This window comes from Agelaius tricolor, unplaced genomic scaffold (assembly GCF_023055355.1).
Source record: "Agelaius tricolor isolate 1412-34295 unplaced genomic scaffold, bAgeTri1.0.p SCAF_12, whole genome shotgun sequence".
Classification (NCBI taxonomy): Eukaryota; Metazoa; Chordata; class Aves; order Passeriformes; family Icteridae; genus Agelaius; species Agelaius tricolor.
Genome location: NW_027269272.1, coordinates 13,987,714 through 14,005,254, shown reverse-complemented (window position 1 = coordinate 14,005,254; position 17,541 = coordinate 13,987,714). Strand labels below are relative to the sequence as shown.

The window sequence follows — 17,541 nt, the reverse complement described above, 5'->3', positions numbered from 1 at the left end:
GTGTTCTGCAGAACACTACATCATCAATAGACATATTTGTCCTCTTGTATTTCTGCAGCACATTTTAAATACCTCTGTTTGAAACTTTAACAATTTATTAGTCTAAAATGAAATGCTTGAGTCTGTAAACTCATCTATTATTGGTGTTACATATACTAAGACATTTTTGTTGTTTTATGAACTGTGATGATCAGCAAATTTCTCCGATTTTGCTAAATTGGTTGGCCCAGCACTGCATCTTCTTTGCAGAGACTTGTGTGTTTGAAACTTTCCTTTAGCAGTACTGTCAAGGGGTAAGTGTCAGTGTCCATCAGGAGTGGACATGGAGCAGGACTGCTGCCTTCATCTGTTAGGTGGCTGACAGCAGCACACTTTAGTTGTTCTTTATTTCTTCTTTTCTGTCATGTTTTTCCCATCCTGACTAACTCAAATGTTTGAAGCATTAGCTTTCATATTCCCCAACCCCACCACCTGCATCAACATCACATCTCTGCCCTGACCCAGGAGCTCTGTTCATACTAAGGCCAAATGATTGGTTTTTCTGCTTCCTGGTCAAATCCCTGCAGCCAGCCCGTGTTGCCAATGCCTGTATTGTCTCAGGGGCTGTATCTTGGTCACATATTCCATCTGTACATTGCTGTGGTCCAGGATTCATTTTCTAACAGTGCTCACTCTGAGGCTGCCTTTTAAAAAGAACAGTAAGGTCAGCATTGGCTCTGAAATATTTGCTTTGGCTTTGTGTTAGAATTGTCAAATATTCAAATATTTCTGTTCATACACATTTGGTCTGTCCTCTGCATGGCTCTTCAGTGTTGTCAACTTTTTATGAATAAATGTGTATGTGTGTGTTTTTATAATTATCCTCATTTTTTATTTCTGCCATTTGGAAACAGGTTAACAGGTATTAAAATATTCATAAAGTTGTTGTTCATTATTGGTGTTTCTCAAATGTCTTCATGAAGATGGAGAGCATCAGTTATAACTGCTTGTATTGCACATGTATTTTATTTATATTTATGAATCCAGCAGGATTTTGTAAAAGATGCTGACAGCTAGGACAGATCAAGGAGATTCTAGACATCCATCAGAGTTTATTATAACTAAGTAAAGAGATTCAGTATGATAGGAGCATTTGGAAGACACTTGGGACTGGCTCACTTCGCTCCCTGTTATTGTATGTGACAGTTTGTGTGTTCATAGATGTGGTGGGGAATGCTAATTTATGGTTTTACATCCTATCACATTTCCTATTTTCCCATCATAAATTCCCATTTGTCTTTCTCCTCCTATTTTTGAGAAAAGAGGATTTTTGCAAGCAGTTCTCCCATAGGAAAGCCTGAGTTAGGCTGTAGAAAAATGAATCACTGGAAAACTCTTTTCATGCAAAGGCTTCAATTTTCCATGTCTCTCTCTTCAAATCCATGGTAACTAAACTCCCAATTACTGGATTTGGGGTAGGCTATTATGACTGAATGAAATTGATTTTATTGAATTTGGGTTTAAATTATGTAACCACTGAATTTCCTTTCCCTTAAATCTCCACAATGTTCCTTGGTTATGAAACATTTTTACATTCTTTCAAATGTCTTTCTGAGCATCCCTTTAGTTTCCAAGAGTGTTCAGTAAATTTGAGGGATGCCTTAAAAAGTTTTTCTACTCCACTGAATTAAATTTCAGCAGCTTGCCAGCTCTCCTTGGGACAGGTAAAAGCCAAACATGGAATGTGAGTGTGTTGTGCTGTTTACAGAAGTGGCTCAGGCATCAGGCACCCCCATAATTGCACTCAATTGACCTCAGACTTTCTCCTTGTAGACTCCAGGTTTTATCTTGCAGCTTGCCTGGAGCTAATGTTGAAACTGCTCACCTGTTGGGTTGTGCTGGTGCATCCTTCTGTGGTACATGGATGTCATGGGTGTCATACAGAATCTCCCTGTTGGACACATCAGTGGGTTTGGACCTGTAGGGTCCCCTGGATGCTGCAGGGGGATCTATAGCAGGAGATGAGCAAGAGTTTGTGAAACAGGGATTATCCTGTAGAAATGTGGTTGGGAAGTCAGGATGTTGTTCTCATTTTCATCTTTATTTGGCAGCTTTTCCTTACTCCTTTGCTGGTACTACAAATTCCTACCTCCCTTCAAGACATCACTCATGAATAAAAAGGGATTTTGCTTTACTGTGAATTTAACTGGAAAAGAAATACTGTGACCTGGGGCAGTTTCAAAGCAAGAAATGTTGCTTCAGTACACAAAATTGTTTTTTTAAGCCATTTTGATTCAGTGGCTTCCGATCCATTTAATTTTCCTGTTGCTGCCTGGCTCTGCAGACACCTCAGTGCCACACTAGTGTGTCTCTGGGTTCCTGCAGAGCCAGGATGGCAAGGGAGAATTGCAGTGTTGGTGCAGAGGAATGAGAGGAAGCAGTGAGCAATTTGGATATATGTGTATCTCCTGGCAGTGGGGATTCAGGATGGTCAGCAGTGTGATGGGGCTGCATAGCAGGGACACAGCAACCTGAGTGCCTGAAGAGAATGTAGTGAGGGCAGGAGCAGCAAGGGGGGAGTGTGGGACTGCACAGGATTACAGTTCTGGGAGGGCTCTGTGTTTCACATTGATACCCATTGTTACATTCATTCAAATGAAAAGGTCATCTGAAATGTAATAATAATGTTGCCTCACAGTTCAGAATTTCTGGAAAGTTAGATTTTGCCATTCCAAAAAGGTATGAGGTGCCAGTGGGCTGCCATACCTGTATTATAGTTTGAGTGTATTTAAGTGTTTAAAAATAATAGAATAACCAAACAAATATATTAAAAATATGAAAATATATTTGATTGAAATTGGCTAGAAAATTATTTGGTGGGTTAAGCTTTCTATTGTAGTTATACTCTGCTAGATCAGAACTGAGCTGTACTAGGGATGTGGACAACATTAACTGCAGTTATGTAAACTGTGAGCCCTGCTCTTGGAGGGCCTTGAAGAAGGCAGCAGGCCAAGTCTGTGAGCATCAGCAGTCATTCACTCATCTTTCCCCAAAGCCCAAAGCAGGGCAAAATTCAGATAAGCCTGTCATGAAAGAAAATGATACCAGCCCTTTCTGTTTCCAAGGATTCACCTGACACCAAAAATAAATTATAATTTATTTTCTGAACGTGGTAAGATGTTTAAGTGATCAGATTAGCTTCATGTTCTTAGGTGATCTGGTGGATCAGTGTAAGATTAGGAGAAGGTGGAACCAAAACATCAAGAGAAGATTTCAAAGTATTTTTGTAAAGCACCTGTTTCTGAACCTACATTATTCATATAGGTAGTTAACACATATTCTTTCAGTTTTATTCATGGAAACTGTGTTTTCTTCATTCTCTCTTGTCTTTAAAACAAATGACTCAAAAGAAAAAAAAAGGAAGAAACAGAAAAATTTTGTTAGAGCTCTGCTCATTGGCCAGTGTGTGGCTGATTTTTCTATTTACAATGCTGCATTTATGTAATTCAAAAGAGAATAACTAAGCTCTGGAAAATGGTGCTATTTCTGTATGTATAAGCTAAGATTGTTTTCTGAGCATTAATCTTGAAATATATTGTACATCTTCTGTCTCAAAAGCCTAGCTGGGGTAGCATGAAGCCAGTAATGCTTGTGCAAAACTTAATTTTCAGTAATTGTTTTTTATCGAGGCTGAGATTCCCTGCTATCTAGATGAGGACATGGATTTTCTTAAATAAAGGTGGTTCAAAAGATCAGTGCATCCTGATTTAATAACATGAAAAATTCTTTTTAAAAAATACCTCAAAAAAGGTTTGCCTTGTTTTTGGGTATGTGGTCCCTGGTTTTCCGGGTTTCTGTTCTTGCTTGTTTTGTACCTGGTTCTACTCATTTGCAAGTAATCTAGATTAGTCAATTAGAGTATTTTCAAAACTGGACCCATTAAGATTAGGAAAAGGGTTTTGCTATATATAGCCCTGATAGTCACTGTAAGGCGGCTTACACATGTTTTAATCTTTTAAAACCTCACTCCTACTCTTTAATATACTAAATAAAATTGCTTGTGAATGCTTGCTAAGCCTTCAGCAACATTTTTAGTGGATTCACCTCAGCAGTGACTGGACCTAGTCTCTTTCTGAGTTTTCCAGGGTGTGTGGGAGGTGTTCTTAACTAAATACAAATGCAGTTTTTCTAATCTTTTGAAATTCCTTGGCACAGTCTTTCAAGTGATTAATGAGATACAACCTCGTTAAACATTAGAGTATATGAAAGTCACCAACAGCATGTGGAATTCATTCTGGTCTGTCTCTGGCAATGTTCATATCAAATGACAAAGCATTGCAGCAAAATATCTCCTCAAAAATGATTTATGATATTTTTATTGTGGTCCATGCATTTTAAAAGAAAAATGGAAGGTCAATACAGGATCAGTATGATGGTGGCCATCCTAACAACCAGACTCCATTTCTCTCTTTGGAGGCACCATGAAAAGGAAGACTGAATATTCTGCAAGTTGAGAAAAGACTATAAATCAGTAGTTATATAAAATTGTCAGCACAAGAGTCCTGCTTAGACAGATCCAGTAGGCCCTGCTAAAGAGGGCTTTCCACAGACAGATGGGAAGAGGGAAGCAAGGGGCATACTTTTTTAATGAAAGTGAACTTTCTCAGCTCTACGTGGGTTCACTGTATGTAAGAGTCTCTGCCATCTGTTCCCTGTGTGCACATCCCGGCTTCCTTCAGTCCCTGCTCCTCCTGTGCTGTGTGCTGAGTTCCCATCCCTTTGCAGCCTTCTGCTCTCCTGCCCAATTGCTAGAATGTGTGTTCCAGACCAGATGCATTTCCATTGCAGCTGTGTTTTCCCCTTCCCCTGCCTGCACAGCCAATTTTTCTGTGGGTCTGTGTTTTGTTGCCCATCAGATGGGCAGTCCAGGAGAGTTTCAGTGATCAGATCCTTTCTGGAGTTCTGATTTTCTGTTCAAGTAAATACTGACATTAAAAATATTACAAACTTGTAGGTAAAATCACTTTAGCAGCTTGGAGTCAGAATAATCTTCTAGGATTTGCTAATCTTCCCTCCTTTTTGTTTCTTGCTGTGGAATACATGCAGATATAGAGCAGATTTAGTCTAGTTTTGCACCATCTGCTTATCCAGTGTAATTTTAAAGTTTAAACTTGAGCCCAGATGTATTCATCCTCTGTTCTTAACAACTGATTATGTGTCAACCTGAGTAGGCTTTGGGTTTTTTCCTTTGGTGATGGTGGGGTTCTCTTGGATAAATGCCATGAATTGCAGCAGGAGGTGCCTGTGTTTCCCCGATCTCGCTGCTATGTCAGTAATGTTCCCTCCCTGCCTCTAAACTTCCTGGGAACTTGAAGAAAATTCTAGTCAAGAAAAGATGCCCTTACTCTAATGCTCTTATTTTATTGTCTTTTGTGGTAGTTTTGCTGCCTGTTATCCTTTATTTGATGTATATCAGTGGCAGCTTTCCTAAAATTAAGACCTTAAAGGTTGATTCTGAGTGAGATTTCATTCACTGCTGTTGCATTTACATCTGGTTTTGGAGCCTGACCAAATTCTTCCTGAAAGTATTGAGAGGTTGGATTGTGTAGTTTTCTTTTGGTTTTGAATTTCTTTTTGTGTGGGTGTCTGTGTTTCTATGTACCACCATAGTTCTTATTAAAACAGTATTTCAGAATCTCATTGTTTTGATGGCTGTGGAAATTGGAAGCATATTTGTAGATGGAGTTCTCCTCCTTACTCCTACAGATGTCCCTGTCACTCATTTCCAGTGGCCAGCCTGCTTCATTTGGGTTAAAATCACTTTTACTTTTTCATTTCAACAGCTTATGCTTTTTCTGTTACCCTGATAACACTACACCAGAAATCAAATGCATTTCTTCCCTGCCAAGCTCTTCATTTCCTGTTGACCAAGAAAGCAGAGTGTCCTTTTCATCTTGTTCACTGTGCCTGTTCCAGCTCTAAATTTCTGGAATGTTGACATGACAAAACTTTCTTTAAAAGTTAAATATTTATATGTGCATTGTATGATTTTGTCACAGCCAGGTGGGGTTTCTTGTGTTGTTCACTGTGATCTAGGGGAACAAATATCAAATTTGTCATACACTATATATGGCTATTATGCATATATTATGCCAAGAAAGAAAGGCATTGTAAAGAAAATAGTTCTTTAGATTTATGAGAATCTAGGCATGATAAGCTGAAGGAAAGTATGAGATTGAAGATGCAAAAGACACTTGATATCCAACTCTTCTTAATCACAGAGATAGAAATAAAACCTGTCCTAGACAAATTATAACCCCTTCTAGATAAATGAGCAGAGCTCACACTTTGCTTCCTAAAGCTGATGTTGAACCAACCCTACTTTGTCAACAGGGCACAGGTGCTGATCCTTTGGGTTTCAGACTAACACTGCTTTTCTGGTGCTATCAAGAGTCCTGCTGCTGTGTTATTTTCTGTCTCCAGCATTAGTTTCAGTAGCACTATACCTAATACTAAGGTTTCTTTTTTTTAAAGCCTGTGTACTTTTTAGCTCCAAACCAAATGATGGTGAGATTTCTATTCATCCTGTTCCTCCCAAAACCTTCTGTTAAGAGGAAAGTAACTCAAATTTTAGCTAGCTTTACATCAGTAAAGCGTACCAGATTCTGACTGCACAGTGCTTAAGCTTCTCCTAAATATGAAATTTCTTGGCACTCCTTCTTTTTGAACATAAAGCCTTCTCAGTCCCAGCCCATTAGTTTCCTTTTTTTGCTTTATTCATATGGCAGGAGCCTCTGTGGTGAAATTATTCTCCTCCTTACTCCTACAGATGTCCCTGTCACTCATTCAGCACTTACTTCCCAGGAGTTCTGATGAGAAAAATTAAATTAATTCAGGAAGCTACAAGACCAGCAACCTGCAGATGAAATATAGGATATTGTCAAGCAATACTGGGAAATAGCCTCCCTGGTAGCTCTCTTATATCTCTGTGCTTCATAGGAGGAAGTCTGATTCTTCGATAAAATCACACGATACAGAAATTTGTATTTTTTCCAGTAGCTATTACAAAGGGCTGCAGATATTTTTAGTATTGAACAGGCTGTAGCACAAGACACTGGGATTATCTCATCTTTTCCATTCTTACTTTGCTTTCACACAGGGGCATACAAAAATCTTTTAGGTTTATAGTTTCTTGGTTACAAATGAGTAAAATGAGGTGACTTACCCAAGGCCCTGCAGGGCAGCAGTAGCACAGCAGGAATGGGCTGTTCTCTCACTGCATCTGAGCCCTTCCCCTTAAAGAATGCTGCTTTCTAAAAAATGTTGTTTTCTCACATTCCTCTTTGGTTACTGTCCTGTTATCTTACATTCTTTTGTTATTAGTGATAGCATCAGTAGTGGTGGAAATAATGGTTTTGATTCTCTTGCCAAACAACCTCAGCAGTTTGGTTTAGTGCTGGTAAAGTGTTTGATCTGAACTTCACTTGTAAACAGACACTTGGTGCTATTTTAAAAACTAGGGTATCTTAAAAGCTACTGACTTTTGCTTATAAAGGACAAAAGTTCGGGTTATTGAAGAGACTGTTCATATTGTCATAATCTGGATAGGGTTAATTATAGATGCTATTGGTGCTTACTGTATGAGTATGTGGGGAGAAAGGGCTGCAGAACATAACATGATAAAACATTCACAGTTTTTAGATGGCTGTTGAAGGAACCTTAGTTTGGACATTTTCTCAAGATTTTTTATTTTAGAGTCCTTTCTCAGTCATGCACTTCCTGAATAACCTGGTGCCCACAGGGAGTGAGGGCGCAGCTCAGGAGGGCAGCTCAGTGCCCGGTCCAGCAGCTGCTCGCGGCACACACGCCCTGGCTCTGCCAGTGTTGGCTTGTTATAATCTGGCATCACGTGGTCTCCTGGGGAAGGTGGTGGCTGCACAACATTTCCTTTGACTAGCAAGGGTTTACAAGTGGATTTGTTGATCCTGAAGTCCAAACTATTCAGCTGAAGGAAAAACTTATTTGCTCTGAGTTCGTATTTTGTGCTGACGGCATGTAAGTACCTGACTTCAGGAGATGTTTGGCCTGAAGAAGCAATTACTGTTTTCCTGGCTGCCTTTGTAGCTGAAATCAAATGCATTTAGCATAGTTTTATTAGTACACGGTGCTGCTTAAGAACACAATCCGTTTTTCCAGGATTAACATTGGACATAATTCTGTGGGGGCAATTTGAATCTCTAATGCCATTTATAAGTGGATTGAAATTCATGCCAGAATTCTGGATATTTTTTTTCCTTTCCTGAGCTTCCAGAGGAATATGGTCTTATTTCAGAAGATGTTTTGCATATTTCCCACCTTGTAGTGTTAAATTCTTTATCTCAATCAAATCCAGTCATTTTGAAGTACAGACATTTTTCATTTCTATTTCTTAACATTTAAAATTTAAAAAATGTGGTTCTTGGTTATAAACGTGTATTTCACATATAAGTTCCGAAGTTTCCTTTCTGTCATGGGTTAAAATTAATCTGTAACTGCCTTTGTATTACTATGAAGTTGATAATTATTAGTAGAAATGTTTGTCTTAATTTGAAAAAAATAGTTACTGTGAACTATAGGTTATGATAACAGAACTTCGAAGTATAATATTCCTGTATATTTTCTTTGTCTAATCAAAATAATTTCAGATTTTCTTTCAGTTTAATTGCTGAAGTTTGGCAGGAAATTAATTGGCATGCCTGTCTTTGTTACAGAATACAGTCGTTTTGAAGCTAAAATCCATGATTTACGGGAGCAGATGATGAACAGTAGCATTAGCTCAGGATCAGGATCTTTGAGAACCAGCCAGAAGAGATCCCTCTATGTCAGGTAATCATCTTTTTCATGGCATTGCTCCTGGGTTTTTCTGCTTTCTCTAGACTTACTCTTTTGGTATTTGGTTTTCGTACAATTATTTACCAAGTATTAATAAAGGGATACTTATATGCAAATATAATAAAAATAAAGCTGTATTTAGACTGATTAATGTAATATAGCTGAAAAAGCAGTAATATCCCTGAGAATTCTATATGAACTTTGAAGAATGGTGCTATTGTTTGCTTTTTGTCCTTTCATTTGAGAGAGATGACAATCCTTCAGCAAAAGCATAGATTTCTTCTTCAAGTCAGTGTATGTGAAGTCTTAAAAACTTGCTTAGATCAGTTTGTGGTTTTGTGACAGCAGTCTTCATATTCTCCCTTGTTCAGTACTTGAGTTCAAATTTATAGTCTTCTCTTTCTTAAGGTTTGACAGATTTCCATCTTATTTCCTTCAGCTTACTTTAGTTGTTTTCTTGGCTTTAATAAAGGACCTTACTTCTCTATCTGATTGAATTTTGTTGTGGAATATTTTTCCATGGTAACCAAGAGAGAAAATGCAAAGCAAATGAACTGAGTATAACTCATTAATTTATTCATATCAAATTAAACATTAAGGAGGCTGAAAGGAAGTGGAAACATAAGAGCATGAAGCAGATGAGAAAATAGGTGGTTTCACAAGGAAATTATGGCAGGGTGCAGCTTATTCATGTGTCACTCAACTCCTACATTGCTTATCGTGTACTGATAAAGCATAATGTTTTATGGAACGTGGGTAAAAGGATTGCATTTTTAAAAATAAATTGGGTTTTGGGTTCTTCAAATCAGCTCATCTCTGGATTGAGTCAGTAGCCTCTTGGTAATTGCACTGATGCTGAGGAAAGTCACTGTCCTTTGTAACTATTTCTGAATGCTTGACACAAATGTAGCTAAATACTCACAGGGCTTCTGTTTAGCTTGTTTAGCTAGTTTACCTCTAACAGGTAGTTTCTTTGTTTTGACCTACTGTTTCAGCAGCTGGATTCTGTTTTCTCAGATCTGAGCCTACTTTTTTTTTCTACTTCTGTTTGCCTTAAATATTTTGGGGGTCAAAATTTAAATCTCTAAAAATAAATGCCCTAAATAATAAGGGTAAGTGCTTGATACCACAGTTATCCATATCTTTGAATTTCCACAGGTAGATAAATGTCCATATGGATATTGTGCCAAGATCTTCATTTCCATAATCCCAAGATCTATTGCTTTAGCTCTCATCAAATACCTAAGCCCAAACAATTCCAAATGCTTTTATTTTCTTGGTTAGCTATAGCCTGATTAGGTTCTAAACTGCTTCTGTTCATGTTCACACATCTGATATTTTGACCCACTGACAAGCAGTTTCTCTTTATGTAGCTTTAATTCCACTGATGGAAGTTGCTGAGCTTTTGACTTTGCCAGCTGCTGCAGAACTTGCAGCCTTCTCCAGGCTGCTGGCATGTGGGGACTGGTTTCACTGAAAGTTTTTGAGGCTCAATATTCAGTGTTGGTATAAGTCAGTGCAAATATCTAAAATGCAAAACTTTCCCAACAAAAGTACTTTTCTACCCACATCCCTTTACAGAGGGTGCTGCTAGGGCTTTTGGGATCTGCTTGTGTCATCACACCAAAGGCTGCCAAATACTGGGAGGCAGCTTAGTATGCACAGAAAGGGTTCTCATCTGTTCTGTCTTGTTTCTGATGTAATTTTGACCCCATTGAAGTAACTTTTATGAATATTTTCACATATTGCTAGATACTGACAGAACATGTTACTTACCCACTTTATTTCTTATTATAAGTCACTCTGGTATAGTCATACTGTACTTTTAATTAAATTCAAAGCCAACTTTAATAACTTCAGTTATCTTTTTTCAATAGTGCTGGGTTTTGGATATGCCTTAAAGGATGCCAGTTATGTAACAAAATGCTGAATTGAATGGTAAATCCACCAGTAAAATGTTTATAGGCATTCAATCACGATTTCAGAAAAGCTATTAAATAAAAATACCATGAAAATCATCTCTGCTGCTTTCTCAAAATCAAATTAGGAAATAAAATCAGATCATTGTATCCCTGTAAACATGATATCTTTAAAACTAGTCTGCCTGTAAACAGCATTTTTTGGTATTATGTAATATTAAGGAAAAGGCAATTGTGTTTGCCCAAAAATACAATTTGGAGTAAAATGGCAGATTTTTCTTTGTAATTGTATCTATATCAAAAAATGATGCACAGCAATTTGGAAAACAGCCCTTGGAGGGCAATCCAAATAGAGCAATTCAGCAGCAGCTGACTCTCCATTTGCACATCCTACTGTTCCCCCCCACACCACTCCCCCTGTCCCCTGCTCATTCAGATGTACTGATGTGTCTTCTTTTATTTTGCTTTATGTTTCTTCTGGTCTTTGTTCTGAGATAGATTCTCTCAGAATGGTTCTGGGTTTGCATCTGATCTATATCTATATAGATATATATGCTCACCTGGAGATTCAAAAAGCACATGTGAGATACCTTCATGGTACCAGGTTTCTGTGATAACACATGGAGAGAGAGTAAATCTGTTCCATATTTAATCTCATCTTCTGTGGCAAGTCTCAGTCTGCAATGTGTGCAGCATTCCAAATCAAAAATTACATTTACCTCTGTGCATTTTTCTGATCAGCACAATACATTCCAAATTCAAACAATGGCACTGATTTGTGCTTGAATCACAGCAAAAATGATTATGTCTCCAAGTTGAAGAAACGTAACAGTTTTACAATGACTAAGAAATTTTACTTAAGTCCTTTGGAAAAATAAGATCTGCTATTAGCAGCAGGCTAAGTGTACTTGTCTGCTGCTTAATTGGGCCTTCTTTATGGTATTCTCAGAGTTCAAACAGTAAGTTTCAAACAACTTTCCCAAAAACTCAGAAAAAGAGAACCTCCTTTACAAGCTGACCTTCATTTATTGTGAAGTGGTAAAATTAATTAATTTTTAATGAAATGAGACATAGAGCTGCTTTTGCTGAAGGAATTCCTGGTTGCTTTGTTTATTGAAGAAATGCTTTGGTAGAATTTGGTCAACAGCCTCTGACACTGAAAGTAATGAGTGTGGCAGGTAAAAAGATACTCTGGAAAATTTGGCATTGTTACACAGCCATTACATTTTTGGCTTTGAAGCATAAACACTCATGAAATATGCAACCTAATTTCAATTTCTCTAGACTTGTGGATGAAGGAGCTGAGACACCTTTTTAGTGCTCTTTGGTTCCTGAGTAATACAAAGTGAAATAAAAAGGAGGACTTGGCGCTTTCTCTAGAAAATATTTTTTAAGACTTCCCATTTAAACTTAAATAGAACTTTACAGTAAATATCATGGATCTGCATTCAAAGCATTAGTTGATGAGGATTGCTAAATTTATTTTTAAGTTAATTCGTGTTTATAACTTACAATAAGTAAGTTATGGCATTTTTAATCTGTAATGAAAGTCCCCATGCAGGAGGTTAATAGAACTGTATTTTTTATATTCCATCTTGTAGATAAATGCATCATCTGGGCTGTGAAGTGACTTCTTGGTTGATGATGTGCCAGGCATACAGGAAAAGCCATGTTAGTCACTTGGAATCAAAAGAAATTCTTGTTAATTCTGTTTGCTTTTGAGGTCATTTATAGGATCATTAGCAGTTCCTGGTATTCCTATAAATGTTAGCTGCATAGCTTTGTCACTATTATGTGACACCCTAAATGATCTTTTTATACAACTATTTTCATCAGCTTTGACTTTTTTTCCCAATAAAATTATTTTTCCTGAAGTGACTTTACCAGAGAAAATGTGTTTGTTGAAACTGCCTTTAATTGTGCAAAACCTGCTCTGTGTAACCATTTATCTTGTGGGAAAAGCAAATGTTGGCAATAATGGCTTTATCCATTTCTGCTTCCATTTCACTCCTGAGCATTTTTTCTCATGCAGTCAACATATATGTTAATGCTGTTAGGCCAAGCTCACAGCTTTTATAAATTTATATGCAAACTCAAAAATAGAAGTAAAAAGTGGAGCTGGTAGAAATCATTGCTTGAATGCTAACAAGAAATCTCAGGAAATAAATGTCACGATGTATGTAATTAATTCAGTGAAAATGTATACAACTTGAATCTGCACTGAAAGTACATACTGGATTATGTGCAGTTTATTTTGAGATATGAAATGATATTTGTCCAGAGTGTTTCTTGAACAACCGTGCAGAATAAATGTGGAGGAATAGCTACTTCCCATCTGTATCCTTTTCTTACCTGCACTATTTTGGTTATGAAAAAAAAAAGCATTCTGATTTTTTAAAAAATAATCAGGATGTCTATCTTAAGTATGCTGTGGAATTAACCCAAAATATCTTATTATGAAGGTTGCACTGCTAAGGAAAGTGGTATTTCAACCTCCAAAGTATTTCAAAATTGAAGGTCTGAATTTCGTTATAAACTTAAACTAAAGGTACTACAAATTAAGGTATAAGGTTCTTAATCTCTATTTAAGTATAAGGCTCTTCAATATTTTGAAGCCATTTAAAAATTTCTGTCTTTTTTTAGACATTCTAAAAATCTTTATTAAACCCTTTAATCCTTTAGGATTTTTTAAAAAAATATTTTATAGCCTAAGAAAGGTATGTTGTCTTAAGCAGCTCTGGTTTTGCAGTAGATGGTGAAAATGAATTGGTATAACAGAATATTTTGAGTTTTTTCCCTGTAAACAACTTGTTATTGGTTATGAACACATACAGATCACTCAGTGCTTGAGGAAGCAAAATTCACAAAGCTGAAGTACATTTTGGAACAAACAGGTTTTGACGTTCTGTGATATTAAAAATCTAGCAGAAAAAGGTATGTAAGACCAGTGTTCAGAATGAAGAAACAAGCTGAATTTGGACAAGGAAAATTACACCCTTTTAAATCATCACAGTGTGATCTCTTGGTACTACTTTGGCTTGGTATCGAGTAAGTTGAATTCAGGTATTGTTCAGAAAGTGCAGCACTGACAACACATGAGCTGGCAGATTAAATAATGTTGAGGATTTTTTGGACTGTGTCATACAAGCATTTATTTCACATAGGTGAGGTTCATGAACTATTTTCAAATGTAAAAGAAGTCCTTCAGAAAGCAGAACCTGAGCAGTATCTCTTGCTGTTTGCCAAGAGACTCCTGTCATCTTTCATTTCCACATCCTCATTAAACCTTCAGCTGTGCTAGGGAGAAACAGACTGCAGATATCTTCATTTCCTCAGGGAACTTGTCCAGGTATAAAATGATCCAAAAGGCAGAAAAGATATGACTTGTAAACCAGATCAGTTCCATATCATGGTGGACCATGTGCCTTTCCAGACAACTGTGCTTTCTTAAGCAAAAAGGGGAACAGGAGTCAGTTGCATAAACCAGTCTTGCTGCCAGAGGGAATGTTAATAAAACTGTAGTCATGCAGCTGCTGCTCAGGTATCTTTTATTTGAAAACAGGCTTACCTTAGGAAAAAGGGTGAGATTCTCTCAAAATGGTCAGGAAATTCCTAAAAGAATGTGCATAAGGTTCTCTGCCTTTGGGTACTACAGTACAAAGTGGTGAGCAGATATATTTCTAAGGTTTTTTTTCCAGTGAACTGATGATACTGACTTTTATTTTAAAGACAGTACTAAACTGTACTAAATTACTAAATTTAAATTTATAACTTGATATGGAAGTGTATTTTACAGAACTTTTGACTGTGCTCTATGCTTTAAATACTTACTTGTCGTTTTTATCCTAGGCTGACATGTAACTTGCTCTGTGCAAAGTACTTACTGAATTGCAGTAGGTGTCTCCTGTAGAGTTTTTGTAAAGCACTAAAGGTTTGCTCTGGATCAAGTTTTTTCTCATTGATTAAAGCTTAGAAGTGTCTGGGGGTACTGTGCTACACATTCTGTGCATGTATGAGAGTGTGTTCAGCCTTCTTGTAAGTACCTGTCAGAATGATGCCATCATTTATGAATAGTACAGGCAGCTTGCTTCATATTTTGTGCTATTCATAGTCTCCTGGGTTTTTTTTTGCTTTTTTTTTATATGTTTAATTCTTTCTTTCCAATGTAGAGCTCTTTTTGATTATGACAAGACTAAAGACAGTGGCCTCCCAAGTCAAGGATTGAACTTCAAATTTGGTGATATTCTCCATGTCATTAATGCTTCTGATGATGAATGGTGGCAAGCACGACAGGTAACTCCAGATGGAGAAAGTGATGAAATTGGAGTTATCCCAAGCAAACGGAGGTATGGCTTACTTCATTGACTTGGAAATGTCTGCTATGAAAGATCTGACTAATATAAATATTGTATATGCTTTTCTCTTTCTTGTTAATTCTGTACCACATCAGCCACTTCTTTGATTCTTTTGTTTTTAAGTAATCTGTAGTAGGATTCTCATTTACTCAATGAAACCTTTATTAAAACCCCATTTAGCCCTAGGAGTTGTGTGCTGAAGTTAATAAAGGTGGTCCACATCCACCTCTGTTCTCACTGTAAGCTGTGGGTTTAATATCAGATAATTAACCATTTATGAAAAGGTGCGAAGTGTGAATGAATTTTATTCAAGTCATGACACTATCATGAATTCTTTCTACCCAGAACATGAAAAACTGGAAAAACATTCTTTGGTAGCCAATGGAGATGAGGTTTTTGTTCGCATACTGGAGACTCAAATAAGAGTTTAGGTGCTCTGAATCTTAGATCTGCTATTGATTGATAATCGAGGCTGTTCACTTACTATATTGTGTTTCCTCTTTGCACTCTCTGGATTTATTGAACATGTATAGCCACAAAATACTTCCACATAATTCCAAATAATATACTTCCAAATAATTCCACAGAGCATCACTTGAGAAATGACAGTTTTCCATTAGCAGGCTTCCATTTTCTGAAAGTGTCATAAGCAATAAAATAGGTCCAACAAAAGGTACACCAGTATGCTTCTGCTGTAACAAGAGCTAACTTGAAGTTCTGGAGTTTTGCTGATTTCTGACATTTTTGTGTGTGTTTTTGTGGCAGAGTTGAGAAAAAAGAACGAGCCCGTTTAAAGACAGTGAAATTCAATTCCAAAACAAGAGGAGATAAAGGGGTGAGTTAATTTAGTGCTAATTACACCTGGCATTGTGTATGGTAACGTTTTTCAGTGGTTTTGTGTGTGGAGAATCACTTTCAGATTTGAGTGAAAAGAGTAAATTCTATCAAATAGAAATAAAATAATTCTGAGCACCAAAGCAGACTTTAATTGCCAAAACACTGCAAATTGTTTAAAGGATTAGCACACAAATATATATGCTTCTTAATACTATAATGCAGCAGGAGCTCTATATCCTTACCAAGTATTGAATTGTGCCATTTCTAACAGCTCTGCACCAGATGTGATTTCTGTCACAGTACATGTGATGGGAATGAGTAGTGAGGCTACTTAGGTAGTAAATAGGAATGTTTGTAGCCAAAATTATAGCCATTTCATAATGGCACAGCAGCCAAATTTTTTTATTGTTTTGAGGGTGAGGCTTTTTTCCAATGTTTTGTCTGTTCTGAAATTTGAGAAACAATTCCACAACCTTATCATTTCTACCAGTAGTATGTGACTAGTAATTTCAAGACTCAGCCCTGTGCATTTTAGATGTAAGAGTCTTCTAAATTAATAATATATTACCATTTCAAAAAATCTGAAGTGTGCTTTAAGCTCCTGAGGAAGCTATTTTTGAAATAGTGATTATATTTTTAATGGCACTAATGCTGTAGCATTGGTTACTCATTATTGTAAATCCCACAAGTGCATTTTAGTAATTTATTTCACATACAATGTTTTCATAACTTCAGAAATCACATACATCAAATAGTAAAGCTTCAGTATTATATCCTGATAGTGTAGGACTGCAAAGTATAAAGAGTCTAAAATTCCTATATATATCCCTCTGCTACATGGCAAAGGTTTCAGTTATTAATGAAATGTCATGTTTTTCCCCTATAAGTATTTGCTTAAAAGAAAATCAGTATCTCTAACTACTTTCTGATTCACAATTATGGTACTGCCCTGGAGATTTACTGGATTATTGGCAGCATTTTTCTGTTTTGGTGCTTTTGTAGTTTGGTATTGGAGTAAAATATTATCAACTGACATGGTAATTTGAGTTTGCTTTTTAGAAGTCATATAAAGAGAGGCTTAAATACTTCAGATTCTTTTCAATACACTAAGGAATTTTTCAAATGCTACCATGTTCTTTGAAAGATAATTGCATGGTTTTAGAGGGTGTCTACCAATTAACTGCAAACAGTTAATTACTGATGTGTTTGAAGTAGCTTTTTGACAAAAGCAGAGTTGGTGCACAGTCCCTGTGTACTAACAGAGCACCAAAGAAATGCATGGAATACTGAGTGGAAAAGCAACTACGCTTGCCATTGATGTAGAACTGCAGTTCCTTTTCTGTAGTAACATTTCATTTTGCAAACACTTACACTGTTCACAGTCTCTTGCTTCAGCTGTAAATGTTTTAACATCAGAGTTTCTCCTTGAAGTATTCCTTCTGTATTTTCCCAGTAAGTTGACTGCACCATACATGTCCTCATGGACCATGTGCCTTCCTGTCTCTGTGTGTGCTAATTCTCCATAAACAGGATGAAATACCAATTTTATACAGTTTCTGAAAATTTCTACATTAAGACCT

General features: G+C 36.8%; 1 protein-coding gene across 22 annotated transcripts in view; it reads left to right on the top strand.

The window, feature by feature from the left end:
* The window catches only part of DLG1 (discs large MAGUK scaffold protein 1), a 141,455-nt gene that overhangs the window by 106,332 nt on the left and 17,582 nt on the right, over positions 1-17,541 (top strand). For all 22 annotated transcript variants that reach the window (XM_071437697.1, XM_071437695.1, XM_071437692.1 and 19 more), the window contains 3 exons: positions 8,730-8,844; positions 14,939-15,115; positions 15,890-15,959. In XM_071437697.1, coding sequence (XP_071293798.1) covers positions 8,730-8,844; positions 14,939-15,115; positions 15,890-15,959 — 362 coding nt within the window. The remainder of the gene's footprint in view (positions 1-8,729; positions 8,845-14,938; positions 15,116-15,889; positions 15,960-17,541) is intronic.